We start from the raw sequence: 19,124 nt of genomic DNA, 5'->3' as shown, positions 1-19,124 counted from the left end.
AACAGAATAGGCTACTTCATTGAAAACCAACACATTGTTTTTGCAATCTTTATTTCCAAATTGTCTTGACATTAAAATCCAAATAAGCAACCATAAAAAGGGATGCCTACAGGCATGCACACAGGTGCCACGTTCCTTGGCCCCACTTTCCTAAAACAAGTTTTTATCCACCATTTGCATTTGCAATTGACTTTACCTGGTTATATTTTCGCCGCAGAGGTGAGATGGATTGCCTTCAAGACAAGGGGTGGAAACTGCACTTGGGGACATAAATGTCAAGTAGAGTTGTGTCTACTGTCTCATCAGCCAAAAACAAAATGTCAAAAGAAACACATTATTTAAAATCATAATATGGTATTAAAAAAAACCTTGACAATCATGATACTGTACAGAGAAACATTTTCATCATGGGGAAATATTCACTGTTTTCATTCAAGTTGAGCTATGTGCCATATACTGTATGATAACCTTCTAGACACTATAAGACACAGCCCATATATTTATATCGAATTAATTTTCTACCCAATCATAAACCAAGTGAAAAAGGCAGCCATGTGAATTTTTGGGAAAACAAAAATACCTTAAGTGAACCAACAATGGCATGCCAGTAAAGTGGCAGAGGAAATTTGACTAAAACATCGACTAAAGCAAATACACCTGAACTCATTTAAGCACTGATGTCCTAACCTGATAAACTTCACAGCAAGAACAGAGGAAGTTCACTCAACCGTAAATATCCGAATTCTCACATTGATAGGAGAGCTCACACCTCAGAATGAGACTGAATTTATATACCGTACGATTCAGAACTCCAAACCATGAAAATCCTCTCAGAGGGAAAATGTCAAATAAAAAGTAAAACGACCCATATTTACAACAATGTACAGCAGCATTTTCCCCTCGACTTTAAGAAAACGAAAGAAGGAAACAGTCGTGGAAAAGAACAACCGATCGCTTCAAACACAGAGATCACGTCACCAGAGAATGACAAAACATTGGAGAACTATGAAATCTCAAAAACACCCCCGCCCCTCCCCACCCAGTCTTCCAGTCTTTTGCACGGATGCAACAGTATCCGAGTTTTCAGTGGGTGATACCTCCCTGAGAGTAGCTGGCGTAACCGTTCTGTGGGAACAGAGACAACTCCTCGGTGCTCCCCACCCCGTTGTTGATTTCTGGAGAAAGAAAAAAAAAAAGAAAAGAGGGAGAATAAAACAAAACAAACTCAACCGTCACTCCTTCCCCCCCTTTCCCGCTCCGGGGCGCACCTGAGAAAATGAGTTTCTCCTTCATGACGTTGACGTCGCGGCTGGGCCGCCGCGCCACGGCGCTCAGCATGATCTGCTCCGGGTTGTAGCTCTGCATGCCGCTCATCCTCCACCTGCCCCCGCCGCGGCACCCCGGGAGAAGCCAGAAAGACACGTCACGACACGGGCGGCTAGCAAGAACCTCTCCGAGAGAGGGCAAACAAGGGGACGGCTGTCTGAAACGGTCCGTCAAAACCGCGTCGAGGGGGGGGGGGGGGGGGGGGGGGGGTGGGCGAACTACATTTACACGGAAAGGCCGACGGGCGGCAAGAAAACACAACATAAAAGAGGGGGAGGACACCCGAGGGATGCGGTTTCGGAGGAGAATGGGAAAGAGCTAGCGTGTGACACACAGAACAAGGACTCGGAGGAGGATGGGGGGGGCGGGGGTGGGGACGACACGGGAGGACGAGAAGGGGCAGCACTGTGGGCCGGTTACCTGATAACGTGATAGCTGGCAGATGCCAAGTGGCATGCAGACCAGGCAGAGCAGAGGACACACACAAAAAAAAACGAGACAGAGAGAGAGAGAGCAGGCAGGTGAGACAGCAAGGAGGACAAGAGAGATGGGGGGGGAGGAGAGAGGAGGAGAGGAACGGTCGGTTTAGAGGCAGGCTGGACGGCAGGAAGCTAGGCCACAGCCCCGGAGGAAGGCGTTTCAACATCATGAGCCCTAACGAACAGCTTGCACAGACAGACCAGACCAGACACCTGCCATTACACTGTGTTCCAATCATCGTTAAACAGGAGTGAGGACTACACCCAGCATAAATCGAGAAAGTATATTTCAATTTCAAATGATATCACGTGTGCGTGGTGCTGAAAGAGTACTTACTTTTGAAAAATAAACACTCCTATGACTACCGCGACGGACACCAGGTCGGACGTCATCCAGATCAAGGAGTACACACCCGGACTCTGCAACGGAAACAGACACGGTCGACACCAGCAGCCGCCACTAGGTGTCAGCGTCACCCCAGCAGTCAGACCCAACAGCCAGACTGCGGCCACGCACACCAGAGCCAGATGCTGACTCGTCGGGAATCCGAGCCGCCTGGTCTCACGCTGAGTCCCCTAGCTCTGCGGCCGCGACCTTCATCTTGTACTTAAGGTTGTTCCTTGCTGCGCCCAGGTCTGCTGCTCGACCCCCTGCTGAGGGGGAGGGGATGAGGGGGAGGAGTGAAGGGGCTTACCATGATCCAGACGGGGTAAGGCACCTTCCGGAGGACCTGGGGCACGTCCGTGGAGACGGAGGACACCCCGCTGCACCACAGCACCGAGTAGAGCCACGGCTCGTTCACCGGGTACACCGTCACGCTCATGTTGTTGGCCAGGTACTTCCTGGAGGGGGGGGGGGGAGGGGGGGGGGGACGACAAAACGAGAGGGGGGGCGGGGTTTGGAGGAGAGCGGGTTCAGACGGGGGGCTCTCGGTCGCGAGCCGCGGTCGCCCTCGAGGCGGGGGCGGCTAGAGCCGCTCTCCACCCCTGGCTCGCTTCATATCGCAGCCCCGCGCTCCGCCCACGCGTAAAGAGGCCCTCGACGGGTTTGATCGAAAACGGGCCGACTTTCATTCGATTTTTGGCTTGCGTGGGTCAATCCGACCACATCATCATCGTAAAATTTTTCGGGGGGGGGGGTGACTGGACTCTTACTGGATGTCTTTGTGGCTGGCCTGGCTGTAGTGCAGCGTGAGGCTGCTAATGCCCCTGTGTCGGAGCTCCTCCACGGACGCCTTCTCCAGGGACGTCTGCTGCAGGCCTCGCACCCTCCCCCGGTCCGTGTCGGGCGTCCACGTCACCTGTGGAAGCACAGCCGGCACTGGAGTCACTTTCTAGCGGTCTGTGTCTTTTGTTTTTGCACTTTTTGACGTTGCTAACAACCACCCCAAAAGTGAAAAGTCGCGATGACGACTGTGGGTGTAACAAGCGTGGTCTTAACCCCTGTGACCTTCGGGTCATTGTGACCCTTCAGTCATTGTGACCCACCGTCGTGTTGTGACAACTTTACCTCATACGACAATAAAGTGAAGCATTGTCTTTGAAACGTCGCGCTGACTCACTTTATTTTTGTATTGCCGCAACACGACGGTGGGTCACAATGACCCCGTAGGCAGCGCAAGGGTTAAGGAACGTTTCTCCTCACCCTCTTCTGAGAGATGCCCGACCTCTGGACGGCCCACAGAGTGTCCATGATCCAGGTCTTGTAGTGCGGGTGTTCCGGGGGCGGCCGGCGCAGGTTGAGCAGGGTGGAGCGGTTGGCCCGGGCAGCCAGGCGGAGCATCTCCACCAGGCTGCACACCGTCTGGTTCCCTATCCTGGTGCGGTCCCTCTCAGTCAGAGACCGGGCCGTCCAGTAGGGGTCGCTCTGGAGGGGGAGGAGAGGAGAGGAGAGGAGAAGAGAGGGAAGGAGAGGAGAAGAGAGGAGAGGAAAGGAGAAGAGAGGAAAGGAGAGGAAAGGAGAAGAGAGGAGAGGAAAGGAGAAGAGAGGAGAGGAAAGGAGAAGAGAGGAGAGGAAAGGAGAGGTGAAAGTAGAGGAAAGGAGAGGAGAAGAGAGGAGAGGAGAAGAAAGGAGAGGAAAGGAGAGGTGAAAGGAGAGTAGAGGAAAGGGGAGGAAAGGAGAGGATTCATAGACGGATAGACACGAAGCATTTATCCCAAAAGCGTATTGCTTTTGAAAACACAAAAACGGTCTGGAAGACCCCTTCGGCAGTCCCCGAGTTTTAAGATTCCGCGCGTGAAGAGCGGAATCCTCCTTAGAATTCCCTCCAAACGCCACAAACGCGCCACGCCGACAAAGAAAGAGATCGGGAAAAACACCCGGAAGAGAGGGAACGAAGAGAAGAGGTACCTTCAGAAACCACTTGCCGGCGTTGAGGGAGCGAATTTCTGTCCAGTTGAAGAAAGAGGCGTCGTCCAGCTGCCTGAGGGGGAAGACCTTGCCCACGTCGGTGGTCCTTCTCAGGGTGTCGTCGCGCATCAGGAAGGGCACGCCGTCCACGCTGGACAAACGGGACACCACCGGGACAACACGTCAGCTCTCGGCTCGGTACCCCGTCTCAGAAGTCAGAGTCAGGTTTTCTCAAATGTGTTCAATCACTGTAAGCTTTTGCGTTAGGTGGAGTGGAATATTGTAAACCCCCCCCCCCCACACACACCCACAGCGCCTACAGTACACAGGCATTCCGTATAATCACCAAATACATTTGTAGAAAGTGCCAGTGATAAATACTGTAATCTTGCTTTGAACAAAAGAAACGACCTAAAATAATGATATACGGTGGACTTTGACAAGGACATCTATTTTTATCCAAATATTCGTCATTTCATACATCTACATCATATAGGGAGGCAGGATTAATCAGTTAAAGTTGGCTTCCTAACCTATAACATGCTGACTGTGGAATGGCTTTTCTATGGGGAACTCATTAATCCAGGACCTTTGGGCAAAGGAATCGCAGTAGGGAAGCTCTGTTGGCTGCTTTTCCAGCTAACTTTACAGTACAGTCAGCGCCTCGAATTCAATCCAACGGTTGCATTTTAATAATGGACCGTTGGACTCAATTCCTCCCATCGCCTGTGTTGCCAGTAAACACGAAACCGAGAGCCTGTTAGCAGGTGGGTGTCCTGTGCTACTGGCACAGTAACGCCTCCACCGCAACGCTGCCCCGCCTCGCTGGGACTGAACGGGCGGGAGGTGGGTCGAGCTGGTTACCTGACGGTCACGTCCGCCTCCAGGGAGCTGACGCCCTGCTGCAGCGCCTTGTTGAACGACATGAGCGTGTTCTCTGGAGCCAGCTGGAGGAGACAGACAACAGGAGGGAGAGGGAGAGAGAGGGGGAGAGGGAGAGAGAGAGGGGGAGAGGGAGAGAGAGAGGGGGAGAGGGAGAGAGAGAGAGAGAGAGAGAGAGAGAGAGAGAGAGAGGGACAGAGGGAGAGACAGAGAGAAAGAGGGAGGGAGGGAGGGGAAGAGGGAGAGGGAGGGAGAGACAGAAAGAAAGAGAGAGAGACAAAGAAAAAGAGAGAGACAGAGAGAGAGAAAAACACAGAGAGAGAGAGAGAGCGATGGTGAGAGAGGGAAGGGGCACAACCGTTTGAACGATGACAGTACAGCACTGTATGCGAGCGCTGCTCTGTGAAGACCTGATGACCGTAGCTCATGAAAAAACAAGTAGGTCAAATCCAAGTTTTCCGGACGTCAATGGTGCAATCAACGGGGGCTTGTTGCTTCTGCATCTGCCCACATGGAACCTCGGATAAAGCTATTGATTGGTTTACAAACATGACCTCACAAGTTAGCCACAGGAACAAACTGAAACCATTCATTGGAGGGCATCTGGCTGTGCCATAACTTCAACGGAGCTGAACGTGTCAGTGTTCATTGAACACCAGACGTGCTCATTTCGCTCGAGTGTTTAAAAAGGTCCGTTCACATGAGACGGGGTTAAATGAACACTGTAAAACGTGCTGATAGATATTGACACCGGTGCAAAGTTCAGTGTAACACATCCTTTTTAATGCTTAGAAGGGCTTTCTTTGTTATTAGGATGAAGGCCTTCGGGGAGGAAGTTCTCTACTCTCCTGTCAGAGAGGTCCCTTAGCTTCCCCAAAGCGGGGATCAACACCTTAACATGTCTTGACAAGTCAGAGGTAAAAGAAGAGTGTGTGAGCGTTTGTGTGTGTGTGTGTGTGTGCGCGCAGCGATTGCGGAGGCCAGGTACACACCCTGGGTTGGCCACTATGCATGTAGATAATGTGTTTGTTTACCAGAATAGTTTGTCTGGACTGAGTGTCTCTCGACCAGGACGCGAGTCCTCATTTTTATCTATGGATCTATGGAGTCCAATCCGGCACACGTGAGATATAAGGTCAAATATCTGTGTCCTGAGGCGTGACACGCGGCACACTTGTTATCGAGGCTTTACGATCTGTTGTGTTCTATTGTGTGTTCCTGTCCCGTCCTTATCTGACACGGCCCGCCCTCTTTCCACTCTGTTTTTCGTCGGAGGGTGAGCCCCGCCCAGCCTCAACACGATTGGGCGGGGGGGGTGGGGTGGGGGGGAGCTACGACTCACCATGGGGGCCCCCCGTCGGCCGATGACGTCGGGCCGCGGTTTGAGGCCGCCGCGGTCCATGACGCAGGGGAAGGAGAAGGTGAGGGGCGCCGTGTAGAGCGCCAGCAGGACGCCCAGGTACACCAGCAGCACGGCCGTCTGCAGCCCTGGGAAGGGACGAGCAGGGCGGTCAGTCAGACCGGCAGGCGGACAGAACGACACAGGCGGCACGACCAGCAGTTCTTGGGGCAGGTCCCCGGGAGTCGTTCTACGTTGTGATTCTACACCACAATAGAGGCAGTACGTTCACAGAGCATGTCCGGACACACTTACTGGATCTCTCTGTGCGGATCACATGACCGGCGACAAGCCAGCTCAACGCTGTCATAGCTGCCAGAGCTCCTATATGCAGGAACGGCCCTGTGGACTGAAGAACAAGCAAAGTCAAGTCAAGTATAACTTTCATTTGTCCTTACAAAGGACAAATAAATACCAAAAACATTACAAACAGCAATACAGTATCACAATCCACACACTTCCAGAGAGAACTCATGTACTCCATCTTTTACTACTTCTACTACACGACTACTACTAAAGTTACATTTACATTTAGTCATTTAGCAGACGCTCTTATCCAGAGCGACTTACAGTAAGTACAGGGACATTCCCCCGAGGCAAGTAGGGTGAAGTGCCTTGCCCAAGGACACAACGTCAGTTGGCATGACCGGGAATCGAACTGGCAACCTTCGGATTACTAGCCCGATTCCCTCACCGCTCAGCCACCTGACTCTAAAGTTACACTTAAACTAACAAAGCAAACTAAGCGAGGTCCAGTTCAAAAAGGTGGCCGCGCAGGGTAAAGAGAGGCCGACCTGTAAGGAGATGAGGACGATGTCCCACTCGCTGCCCCAGATGTCATCGATGGAGACCACGCCAGAGATGGTGGTGAGGAGGGCAGCCACAACACCAATCTGGGGTGACAACACACACACACACACACACGGTGACAGAGTTCCTACGGTACAGATCCTCCAGAACCCCCTGGCCGATTGGTCATCGTCACGACTCCTTGGCGCTCATAAATCATCCAGGCTCAATACGGAATTCAATTGAGTTTGGTTTGAGTTTGTTCGGAGGAGGTGTACCTTGTGGATCCAATAGAGATTTAGCTGCTGCCCCAGGGAAATGTGAAAAAGCGCCAAGATCTGCAAGATAAATAGAGCAGCGGTCATTGCACGCAGGTCCTCATCGAGACAAAGCGTGACAATGTGTCGATGTGCTGGTGTGTAAAGAAAGATGCGTATTAACATGAATATGTGTAATGTGTGCAAGGGCAAGAGTTAGGGAAAGGGTCTAGGTTAGTAATAGCTTCACGTGAGATAAGCGTTTACAGGCAATAAGGCCCTAACAAGATGCTTGTTTAGCCTTAATATTTGTTAATAAGACTTACTAACTTCCCAAGGCAATATCACATATTAACTGAGTCTTATTACCAGCACCTGAATGGAAAGTTTTACCAACTCACCATCAGGAATGTAATGTAGCTGAACCCCACGGCGGTGGAGGCGAGGATAGGCACCGTGCCATCTCTCCATTCCCCCGAGCGGTTGTACAATAACCTGCAGGACAGGGGAGGAAACGAAAGGGGGTGGGGGGGGGGGGGGGGGATTAGGTTAGAAAGACGCCATTGCCTCAATTTATGAACAACCACAAATTCCCTTCCGGAATTCTTAAACGACAGGCGCCCAGGCCCTTCGGTAGACACTCAAAACGAAACGCATTTCGTTTACACGGCCTCGTCCCACGCCAACGGGGGACGCGAAGGCTCCGACACATAAAGGCCAGCGTTGCCGGGGCGACTCTGGGTCCTGTAGTCTGGCTCCCTCACCAGTTGAACTCGTTGTAGTCATTGTGCGCCTCCAGCCAGAAGTATGACCAGAACAGGAGCAGGAAGAAGGAGATGCAGAGGAGGAAGAACCAGGCACGCTCCCACTGAAAGACACAACACAAACAAGAGTGAGAGACAACGCAGAAAAGACACAAACAGTAACACCTCGACCCCCCCCCCCCAAAAAAACGATGCATTTAGCAGGCCAACACACACAAGAACCCAAGAACCAGAAGACCACAGTTCTACCAGAGCCTGTTCACACCTTCGCTGTGACCAGGGCCTTGAATCCCTCGAGCAAAGGCAGACTAGTGCGCAAGAGTGGAGGTCTGTACAGAGAACAAGGACACTTCCTCCCTCGGTCACTAACAGGATTAGAGTTAAGACCGGTCGGCGAGCAGGATCTGTTGACCACTGATCAGCTCGGCTGACCATGATGCGTCTCCACATGCACATGCTCCCCCCCCGGGCCGGGGGGGGAGGAGGCTCGAGCGAGCCTGGCGCCCGGCGGAGAGGGCAGGTTAACTTCCCCGTCCCCCCGTCCCCCTCAGGAATATTGTCTTGGATTCGACCCTCCTTCACGTCCGCATGCGTTAGCATAACCAGGTGACCTGAGCGTGTGCTGGTCATGTGATCAGCCTGGTTGATACACGGCCCCCAGAACCCACTACACAAGGAGGATTTCGCTCACACTTGAGTTCATGTGGTCGAGGGGAAAACTGGTGGATGTACCAATTGGAACAGGGGCAAAACCACGTGGGAATCGTAGTCCCACGAACATCCCACGTCATCAAGCCTACGAGAAGGTCTATCTTGATTAAGTCTAGAGATCAGCGGAAGGCCAGAAGGTCACAGCTGAGAGTGAGGTCACAGCAGAGAGTGAGGTCACGGCAGAGAGTGAGGTCACGGCAGAGAGTGAGGTCACGGCAGAGAGTGAGGTCACGGCAGAGAGTGAGGTCACGGCAGAGAGTGAGGTCACGGCAGAGAGTGAGGTCACGGCAGAGAGTGAGGTCACGGCAGAGAGTGAGGTCACGGCAGAGAGTGAGGTCACAGCAGAGAGTGAGGTCACAGCAGAGAGTGAGGTCACAGCAGAGAGTGAGGTCACAGCTGAGTGTGAGGTCACAGCAGAGAGTGAGGTCACAGCAGCCCACCAGAGAGAGGAGGCTCTGTGGAGAGGTGAACAAGGAGAACATGGATCAAGCTACTGAGTTGGGTTCTCTACTTAGGGTTTCAGGTCGGTGATACATTAAGGGATGAGAGCGTTAATTCCCTTAAATTGCACTGCAAACAGTCCACCACTGAGTAGCTCAACACTCTGTGGCACTACTGAATAGAAAACCCATTTTGTATCAAGACAGATTAAATAAAAGGATCCTGAAACAGTTTAAAATGACTTCCCTGCTTTTAATGATGGGTTTTATTGCTTCTAATCTGAAATCCTTTCAATGGAAAATGACTGAATTCATAATAAAGCATACTCTGAAGTGCCGGTGAAGATTGCCAAAAGAGAATGTATTACGTCCGAGCACTTATTCAGTCCCTTTGTGAGGTCTGAGGTTCTTTTTGAAGGCCTCTCCACCCAGTGCACACAGCAGGACAGTCACCTGGAGACGACAAGTCATTAACTTCCGGAAGTTTCTAACGGAAGACGTCTAAGAGGTACCACCAGAGCGGTAAGAGAGCGACTGACCCGCCTCCGCCGTCTCCATCTAATAATAACATGCCTGTGAAGAGCCGGAGGATTCTGAAGAGATCCGCTGACTCATCACTGCCTGTAAACCTCTTCTGTCACATGTGTTATAGACAGATGACACGACATCATTTGTGGCTAGTTCTGAGCAGGTGCACTGAGGTGTAGTTAAGGCTGTAGTACGATACTATTTCCGAAAACGCATGGTAAAGATGTTAGAAAAATATGAAACACGTACATGTAGTTACCACATATTGTACTCAGTTACAAAGTTACAAGACAATTTTGTTTTTAGGTTTAGTTTAGGTAGACATGTACAAAAGCCTAGAATTGTACAATCGTACACCTGCAAAACCTTGTTCATAGTGTGAGTTTCCAGAAGCTCTCTTAGCAGCAGAGCAACACTAATCTGTTTTGAAGAACACTAAGCTCTTCAGCAAAGATACACAAACAGAACAGGTCAATTTAGGACTGGGGGTGATGTAGTAAGCATGCCACGGCCAATCGCAAAACCCCTTTCTGCAACCAGCGAAGCTTTTAGATCGATGATTTAAATGGCTAACAATCCAGGCAAAGACAAATTGACACTTCATTATGGTCAACACACTTTGCTTTGATAAACATTTACATTTAGTCATTTAGCAGACGCTCTTATCCATAGCGACTTACAGTAAGTACAGGGACATTCCCCCGAGGCAAGTAGGGTGAAGTGCATTGCCCAAGGACACAACGTCAGTTGCACGGCCGGGAATCGAACTGGCAACCTTCGGATTACTAGCCCGATTCCCTCACCGCTCAGCCACCTGACTCCCATAATCACAATTTTCTTTATAAATAAGTTACTATAGAAGGTGTTGGCTAACTGTATTTTCATACTTAATAGTAGATTATTTGTTTACCATACCTAAATGCTGTACTTTGGTACAGTTACAAACCTGTGGTAAATAAGTTATTAATAGCACAATAGGACATTATTTTGAAAACCAAGGTCAATCATTTGTCAAGTTTTTACAAATTTACAAATAATAAAATCCATATACAGTATATAAAAACACATTCTTAATAAATGATTTCCATTGCAGTTACAAAAAAGCGTTTCCCAACAATTAAACGATACGTTTGTGTGTGTGCACTTGAATCCTTTCAGTGTGAAAGCAACTGGGGTGATGTAGGTCGGCTGTGGAAAGTGTGTGTATGAGTGTGTGTGTGTGCATGAGTGTGTGTGTGTGTGTGCGCTCAGGTTGTGTGAGTGTGTGCCCTCTGCTGCTTTGTTAATGGAGTGAGGGAGACCAGCTGTGTGCTTGTCCTGTTCCTCTGGGTCAGCACATCATTAGTGCCCAGCTCACACATTCTGTAAGAGGCCTAATTTATGGCCAATCTATGGGCTCTTTGTATGAAAAAGACTAGAACAGCAGTTTGGACCTATAGTCCAGAGTAGAGCACATCAAACTCAAAATGAGAGAAAACATCCACCAGGCTTAAATTAGTGGGAATAAAAAAATACCTGTTCAGGTATTAGTTACTACAAGAACAAAGTGTCCTTTAGGCGTTCCTGCCTCCCCCCCCCCCCCCCCCCCCCGTTCTGCCTTCCCATCTCCTCTTCCTCCCCTCCTTTCCTCCCTCCCTCCCTCCTCTCCCCGCTCCTCTCCTTCCTCCCTGTCCCCTTCACGTTCCACCTCCCCATCTCCCCTCCCTCCCTCCCTCTCCACCTCTCCTCCCCCAGCCTCCCCCCTGACCCTCTTGAACTTGGCCTCGCGATTCGTCGAGTCACAAATCCGGAATCCGGACAGACACACACACACAAACACACAAACAAACAGTCGCCCAATTAAAGTGGCAGGATTCTATTTTTGTACTATTTGCCTGTGGTGCGATCTGTGGGATCTGGGATTGCCTGACCGATTTATCTCTCCCTCCCGGGATTCAGACGGATGGAAAAAGGTTGAATTATTCCTGAGGATGTGATCGGGTTTCATGTTGCCGGCTCATCGCCTCTGCTCTGTCTCCTGAATGCTTAGCACATCCTCGTTTGCACACAATGTACTGAAGTTCATACTGTGACACAGTATGGATGCATGGCACATTCTAGAAATGTTGACAACTTATCTGAACTCTGTCTCTGAGAAATTGTCTGGTTTACCACACAGACCTCGAGCCCTATCACTCCGTCAGTCTACTTTTGTCACGGTCCTACCCCTACCGGTGTCATGTGTCCCTGCCTTTGTTGTGCTTACAAACAATGCACCATGTACGATCCAATCTCACTGCGGCCTCCACAGAAACCCAGCCCGTACTCTAACAACCGTTTCACACGCTGACATACATCAACTCACATCTAGGCTGCAGTTTAAATAAGAGATCTGCTCTCACTCTAGTTTCCCCATTTGTTTGAGCGGCAGCATTTGACCCGAGTGAAAGAAAAAAAAACTGTCTTTAACAACTCAGCAAATGACCTTACTGGAATGTATTACAAATGTAAGCCGACAGCTAAGCTGCCTCAGTCTGAATCCAGGTGTGAGGTAAGGTGTGAGGTGAGGTGTGAGGTAAGGTGTGAGGTAAGGTGTGAGGTGTGAGGTAAGGTGTGAGGTAAGGTGTGAGGTGAGGTGAGGTAAGGTGTGAGGTGAGGTGTGAGGTAAGGTGTGAGGTAAGGTGTGAGGTAAGGTGTGAGGTGAGGTGTGAGGTGAGGTAAGGTGTGAGGTAAGGTGTGAGGTAAGGTGTGAGGTAAGGTGTGAGGTGAGGTAAGGTGTTAGGTAAGGTGTGAGGTAAGGTGTGAGGTAAGGTGTGAGGTGAGGTGTGAGGTAAGGTGTGAGGTGAGGTGTGAGGTGAGGTGTGAGGTAAGGTGTGAGGTAAGGTGTGAGGTGAGGTAAGTTGTGAGGTAAGGTGTGAGGTAAGGTGTGAGGTAAGGTGTGAGGTAAGGTGTGAGGTAAGGTGTGGTGAGGTAAGGTGTGAGGTGTGAGGTGAGGTAAGGTGTGAGGTAAGGTGTAAGGTGTGAGGTGGGGTTCGTCTTCCGCAGAGTGAAACCAACCCAGCCTGGCACGAGAACAGAAGACTCCGATTTGATTGTGTCATTTTTCCCCCCCGGGAAAAAAACCTCTTCGATCCGCATTCATCTCACCTTGGTGCTGTCGTCATGGGAACGCTGGTAGCGTTTCCAGCGGCACCCGTAGATCCCAGTGACGAAGGAGAGACAGAGCTGCTTCTCGTATACCTGGGTTGGTGCTAAGGGTTGGTGCTTCACCATGCTCCCTCAGCGCCTCGGGTCGCCCACCAGCACACTAGCATCCCACGCTGGACCAGGAACCCTGCTGGAGAGAGGGGACACACACACACACGTTCACAACATCACGCCTGGACACTCTGAGAACATTGTCACGGGGACGCTGGAAACCTCCCCAACTGGAAGATACCAGAAACGTCCTCACCGTGGAAGACACTCGAAAACGTCCTCAAATGGAGATGCTGGAAACGTCGGCCAAGTCAAGCGCAAGCTGGTAGCATACCGGGGAGTCTCCCGAATAGAAAATAACTGAAAATGTTTGAAGTTGGTTGCCAGAATACAACATCGTACTGTCTGTCTTTCGTATGTGACTCACAAAGGGAACATCCCGGGGACAAAACACTGCATTTCTCCCCATTTTCTCCCACCCACGACTCCCTGTACACAAACAATTCCACACACCTGGCGGCCAAACATCAAAGCTAATTTCATTCATTCATTCATTTCAAGGCCTTTAAAACACGGTGGAAGTGGGATGGTCCCTTCACCTTCCCTCCTCCACTGGTGTGTCCGAATGGGAGTTGAACTTGTGTGACCTTACAATCAGCTTTAGCCAGCTGTATCTCCAAAAAGCTAGCCCTTTATTGGCACGGGTGTGCATCTAAACCGAGGAGTTCGTTTCGAAAATTCAACTACAATGGCTATACAAAGACAGGTGAAGAAAGTCTATCCTATCTGCTAAGACCTGTTCTACGAGCAACATAATCTGTGACTGGAATCTAACTATTCATAGACAATACTAGTGAAGTTGCTTTCATTTAAAGCCAGTTAAAGAAATTGTGCATTTCTTTCCTCAGGTTGATGTCCTAGACATTGTCCTCCTTTACACAATAGGTAAGTCTAGATGTTACATTTTACATTTAGTCATTTTAGCAGACGCTCTTATCCAGAGCGACTTACAGTAAGTACAGGGACATTCCCCCTGAGGCAAGTAGGGTGAAGTGCCTTGCCCAAGGACACAACGTCGTTTTGCACGGCCGGGAATCGAACTAGCAACCTTCAGATTACTAGCCCGATTCCCTAACCGCTCAGCCACCTGACTCCGACATGTTCAGTAGGTGACGTGTTTGTGGCTTTGGTCTGCTATCTCCTGGAAACACAGAGCCACTGGCCTCATGTCTGCCTATTCAGTCACAACAGGTCTATAACACATGTCCTGCACATGTCTGTCAAACCCAGATAAGCCTCCGCGATTTACTGTCCACCAACTACCACTCCCCACAGGACAAGGAAAGTAAATTGTGCTGGCTTGGGTGATGCCAAATACAAGTGTTTTATAGAGAGAAATTTCGGTCGACAGTATGTTCTCACCGAGATAGTCTCTCATGTCAAAAACTCCAGGTTCACAACAAGGCATCCTTCATGAATGTCATATGTCGACGTGTATATGCCCTATGCCTTTTCACATCGGATTCGGATTAGTCCCATTCATTCTGTCAGCGCGAACCAGATAAGCCTAGAAATATTGATTCGTCTTTTTCATAAAACGGGGTCAGGGCTGTCAATTGTCCCTCAGTGAATAAATACTGTCATGGAAAGGACAAAAAGCAATGATGGACATGGGCCCATTTCCTGGACTGTCTTGTCTAGACAAAAGCGAGTGGAGAATTTCCATCATATCTCCAAACACGCAGGCACATGCTAGGGACAGACAGGAAGTGTAAACGCAAGTGACTGGCTGCTGCTGAACGGTTACCTTAGAGTTAGAGTTGGTGTTCAGCTACTGGATACCGCAGTTTCCATAACTACCGTAGCTACCTGTCATATTTGTACAGATTTAGCCCGATGTCATATTTGTACAGATTTAGCCCGGACAAAAGCAATGAGACGGGCATCTTGTCTCCAAAACAGGCATGGTTTGAACAACAACCTGCTGTTGTTGGGAAATAACTGGTCTAAATCTATATCGCAGCAGGCTAGGACACAGACAGGAACTGTTTCAGCAACAACAAACAGATAAGTGTCTGGTTGTGCATTGTTCTCCTGGTCTGGGGGAAACTACCCAGACTAAGGGAGAGGTTTCCCCCCGACAGGAGCCTGGAACACTGATCTCTGCAGCCAGCCAGCTCATCCACGTCCTGGACGAGCCCCCTTAGGAGATGGGTCAATCAGGGCCACCCAGGTCAGTCTATTGACAGACCGTGGCAGTTCAGAACAAGCAATCTGATGACATGCGAAATGTTTGTCCTGCACAGCTGGGCTGTTGGCTGGGGAGGTTCAATAGAATATAGTCGTTGAGATGAGACACAATAGTCTTCATTTGGCCCTCTGAATAGATGTCAGCTCGACAAAAGCAAAAGTGACTTTGCGAAAGGGTTGCAGTGACAGCAAAGAGCGACATCGTTTTCCATTTTTCAATTGACTCTTTTCAGATTTCACATTTGCCACCAATCACAGAGGCACTACTGGCTGAGTTTAAACGTAGCATTGTCTTAAAAGAACTGTGGTTCTGAAGAACTAGGAAGAAGTGTAAATGTGAATTGACAAAAGGCCCATAGGGCAAACGACTAAAGAAACCACACAACACAAATTACCCCACCAATCAAGTGTATTCCTAAACATACCCAACTCCTAATTATTCTGGGACAGTATGAAATACTTAATGACTGTAAGGCATGAAGGTAGCAAAACCAGCATCACTTTTAAACAGATGCAACAATGACAAATATCATGCAGGGACAAAAACCCTTTTATAAATACGACGCCATAGGTATGTTCTCTATAAATCAACATGACTGTCACTTCATGGCACGACTGAGCTCATTTTTATGTGTTCACCTGTTGAGGCAGATCTGCCTAGCTGTCTTCAGTGAAACCAACAGCCACTGTTTCAACAACATCCTTCCAACGACGAATCGATTCTGAGGAGAGGGGCCACCCAAAATGGCCTAAACGTCCTTTGAGACATTCCCTTTCAATAACCTCCCCTGCTGATTTGGGCCTGATCTGTCCATGACCTGAGGGCTTGAACTGGAGGGAGAGGATTTCCTGTGGGTGTCATCTGACCTCTCCATGAGGGACGGGTCTTAACGGTCTCAAAAGGCTTCCTCTCCGGTTCACTCCATTCCTTTTAACTCAGTGGTTCTTAGATGTTTCCCTGCTCCAACACACCTGATTCAAATGAACGGTCGTTAGCAGGCTTCTGCATAACTAGATAACGAGCCATTCATTTGAATAAGGTGTGTTGGAGCAGGGAAACATCTAAAACATGCAGGACAGGGGATACTTGAGGAGCAGGGTTGAGAACCATTGTTCTAACTGATGAGATGTAGGCTAACAGGTCAGAGTGCCACCCATGTCTTCGGCTTCACCTGTCTAGTGAAAGCTAGTGAGTGTGACAAACAAGTAGGGCTTTTTCATTTGGGAGCGTCTATCTTTTTCTAATAATAATAATACGCTACAAGTACCGTACACAACAATGTGGTACAAGATTTAATAAACGCCTAACACTGAACAGTTTTCTGTTCTGAATGACGCCTCAACCACCTGAGGGGGCATCTCTCGCTAGTCTGCTATGGACTGGCCTTCTCAGTGTCTATTGCATTGTAGTTGAGTGTTGGCAGTGTCATTTTAGTTTTTCAGCCCCACTGTTATTCATAGAATAATCCACAGAGTCTCTGCCATGTATTTCTAAAATTAGCCTTTTATATCGGTCAGTGTCACTTATTTCCAGGCTGTTCCATCATTTATTCCTTCATAAAAGATGTATTGCGCATGCATTATTCAGCTCTTGATTCCTCGTCAAGCCACAATAGGACTTTTATTAGCCACAGTGTTCTCATTAGCCTTGTGTCAGAGTGTAAAATGAGGAGACCAACGATGATGACAGCCATTGTTGAACCCCCGAACCGTCCACTGGGCTTGCTTGCTGTGTGACTTCCTGATGAGAAATGGCTAGATGAGGTGCTTCTGTTAGGGAGCCTGTCAACCCGCTCTGTTCCGGCATTTTCTACGCAATTTGTTCTCCATTAAGAATGATTGAGTCCAGACAGATAATGAGTTAGTGACTCACACTTTTAAGGCAGGGCAGGATGAAAAATAATTTCTTTTTTTACTGTACTTACCAAAATGTCACTTGGGATAGAGGTCGTCTGCTAAGCGAATAAACGCAAAATGTAAATATAACACGAAAGGGCAAGAACATTATGTGAAATCCCTTCAATTTGATGATTATAGGGTATTTAGCCTATTGTATTTGCTACATTTTCCAACCATCTCTTTTTGTCCTAATGTGATATTCAGAGCTGCTAAATTATGGGTCATGGATGTGGAGGTCAGTCTGGATAGTTGTGTCTCTGCCAGACAGTTGCTCTGGGTTACTCAGACAGAATGCAATTATTTCACCATGTTCAGTAATTGCAGATGCCACACATTCAACAGTGCTTCATTATGGTGACAGTAAATCATTCCCCTTCAGTTCCTTTTATGGCGCAGAGTTTGTGTAAAACACATATATCATTTTCACAGAACTACTTTGTTGTTCATGCAACCAAGCCCAACTTGAGACCGATAACTAAAGTCATTTCTCGACCGACAGGAACTTGTTGCCATGGTGAGCAGTTGCCTTCCCTACCATCTCTCGCAAAGAACATAGCAGTCAACAGGAGATCTATTGATCAATCTCCCTAACGAGCCATAAAATGACTCGTTTCTTGGCTTCCCTTACATGTCCTCGAATAGTTTAGAACACGGAGGATTGTTGTCGCGAAATATATTTCCCACATCAAAACTATTTTTGCCGAACTGCACATTCAATAATGGATTTTGCATTTAAAATGACGATGATGAGGATGTGACAGAGAACTCTATTTAACTACGGCTAATCCAAATGTTTGAAGTTACAGAGCTCATTAGACAGTTGAGAAACGTAACTGTTTAAAACTCCATCAAACTGATCCAGGTAAACCCAGTAAGTGACAGATGCAGACAACTACACAGATTATATCAGAGTTAATCTGATGAATTGCGCACAAACGTAAACACTCACCTTCCCTCCACGACTGTGTCTCTTCTGATCAAGATATAAAAGTAGTCGCTTACAGTGACTGTTATAGTCCCATGTTACCAACACAATATTGTTGTTGTTTCTTCAGAGTAGAGAATTCCGTGAGTTCAAATGAATCAGCAAAGTTTGTAGTCTTTGGTAGAGTGTCCCCGAAAACCATCTAATAAACATCCTATAAAACAAAACACACAACCGTACAGAAATAGATTTCCACTGTTACAATATCGAAGGTATTATTTTTTAAACAGCGGCAAAATTTCTCATAGCTCGCCGAGGGTTTACACACGGAATTAGAATGAACCCTAATCCCGACAGACACGGTGTGGGTGGAGCTGTCTTGAATCTCACCACACTGGTTAGTCGCTGCAGAGGGCGTTCAGTTCTGACTCAAGTGATTGACAAGGCCTACCTTTGACGTCCTAAAAAATAGTCAAATAATCCATAACCATGGTCTTGTCGTTTAACATTAATTTCAGTGGGGACGTTTATTTGACTAACTCAGTAAGCAAGTGTATTTTCCCTAAATGTTATTTTGCAAATCCTTTCACACGTAGGAACACACACACACCCTCCCACACACACACACACACACACTATTCCATTGCCTAATAATATTTAACCCTTTTCACATTTACCATGCCCACATATGCTTTTAGGGAGGAATTAAGTGGATGACACATCCGTGGGCCACTGATCTCCCACCCTTACACCCAGCTATCAGACAGTGAGCCGACACACCGGCTATCGGCATCTTGGAGGTGATCTATTCTCGGATGCACAGTCAGAGATTAACTACTGGCTTGGGAGAGGATTGCGTCAGGTCTCCTAATCTTGTGCAACCCAGCAGTGAAGCACATTTTCTACAACAAGGCTAACTAGAAAGATCAGAATCAGCTTTATTCGTAA

The 19,124-nt window shown here is 48.6% G+C and overlaps 1 protein-coding gene across 2 annotated transcripts; it reads right to left on the bottom strand.

The window, feature by feature from the left end:
* Positions 1–48: 48 nt before the first annotated feature.
* On the bottom strand, positions 49–18,464 carry gdpd5a (glycerophosphodiester phosphodiesterase domain containing 5a). Of its 2 annotated transcripts, none has more exons than XM_067229175.1 (16): positions 18,201–18,464; positions 13,052–13,241; positions 8,247–8,350; positions 7,884–7,977; positions 7,504–7,563; positions 7,231–7,329; positions 6,692–6,785; positions 6,380–6,525; positions 5,020–5,102; positions 4,156–4,306; positions 3,451–3,672; positions 2,961–3,106; positions 2,501–2,648; positions 2,143–2,225; positions 1,269–1,381; positions 49–1,175 (listed from the first exon to the last, which is right to left on the bottom strand). In XM_067229175.1, exons 2-16 carry the CDS (start codon positions 13,175–13,177, stop codon positions 1,084–1,086), a joined length of 1,761 nt encoding a protein of 586 aa, XP_067085276.1. In that variant the 5' UTR covers positions 13,178–13,241; positions 18,201–18,464; the 3' UTR covers positions 49–1,083. The 2 variants fall into 2 exon arrangements, with proteins under 2 accessions (XP_067085276.1, XP_067085277.1); XM_067229176.1 differs by having other exon boundaries at positions 13,052–13,238.
* Positions 18,465–19,124: the final 660 nt, after the last annotated feature.

Source organism: Osmerus mordax, chromosome 25 (genome assembly GCF_038355195.1).
Source record: "Osmerus mordax isolate fOsmMor3 chromosome 25, fOsmMor3.pri, whole genome shotgun sequence".
NCBI classification, from domain to species: Eukaryota; Metazoa; Chordata; class Actinopteri; order Osmeriformes; family Osmeridae; genus Osmerus; species Osmerus mordax.
This window is presented reverse-complemented; position numbering and strand designations above follow the sequence as displayed.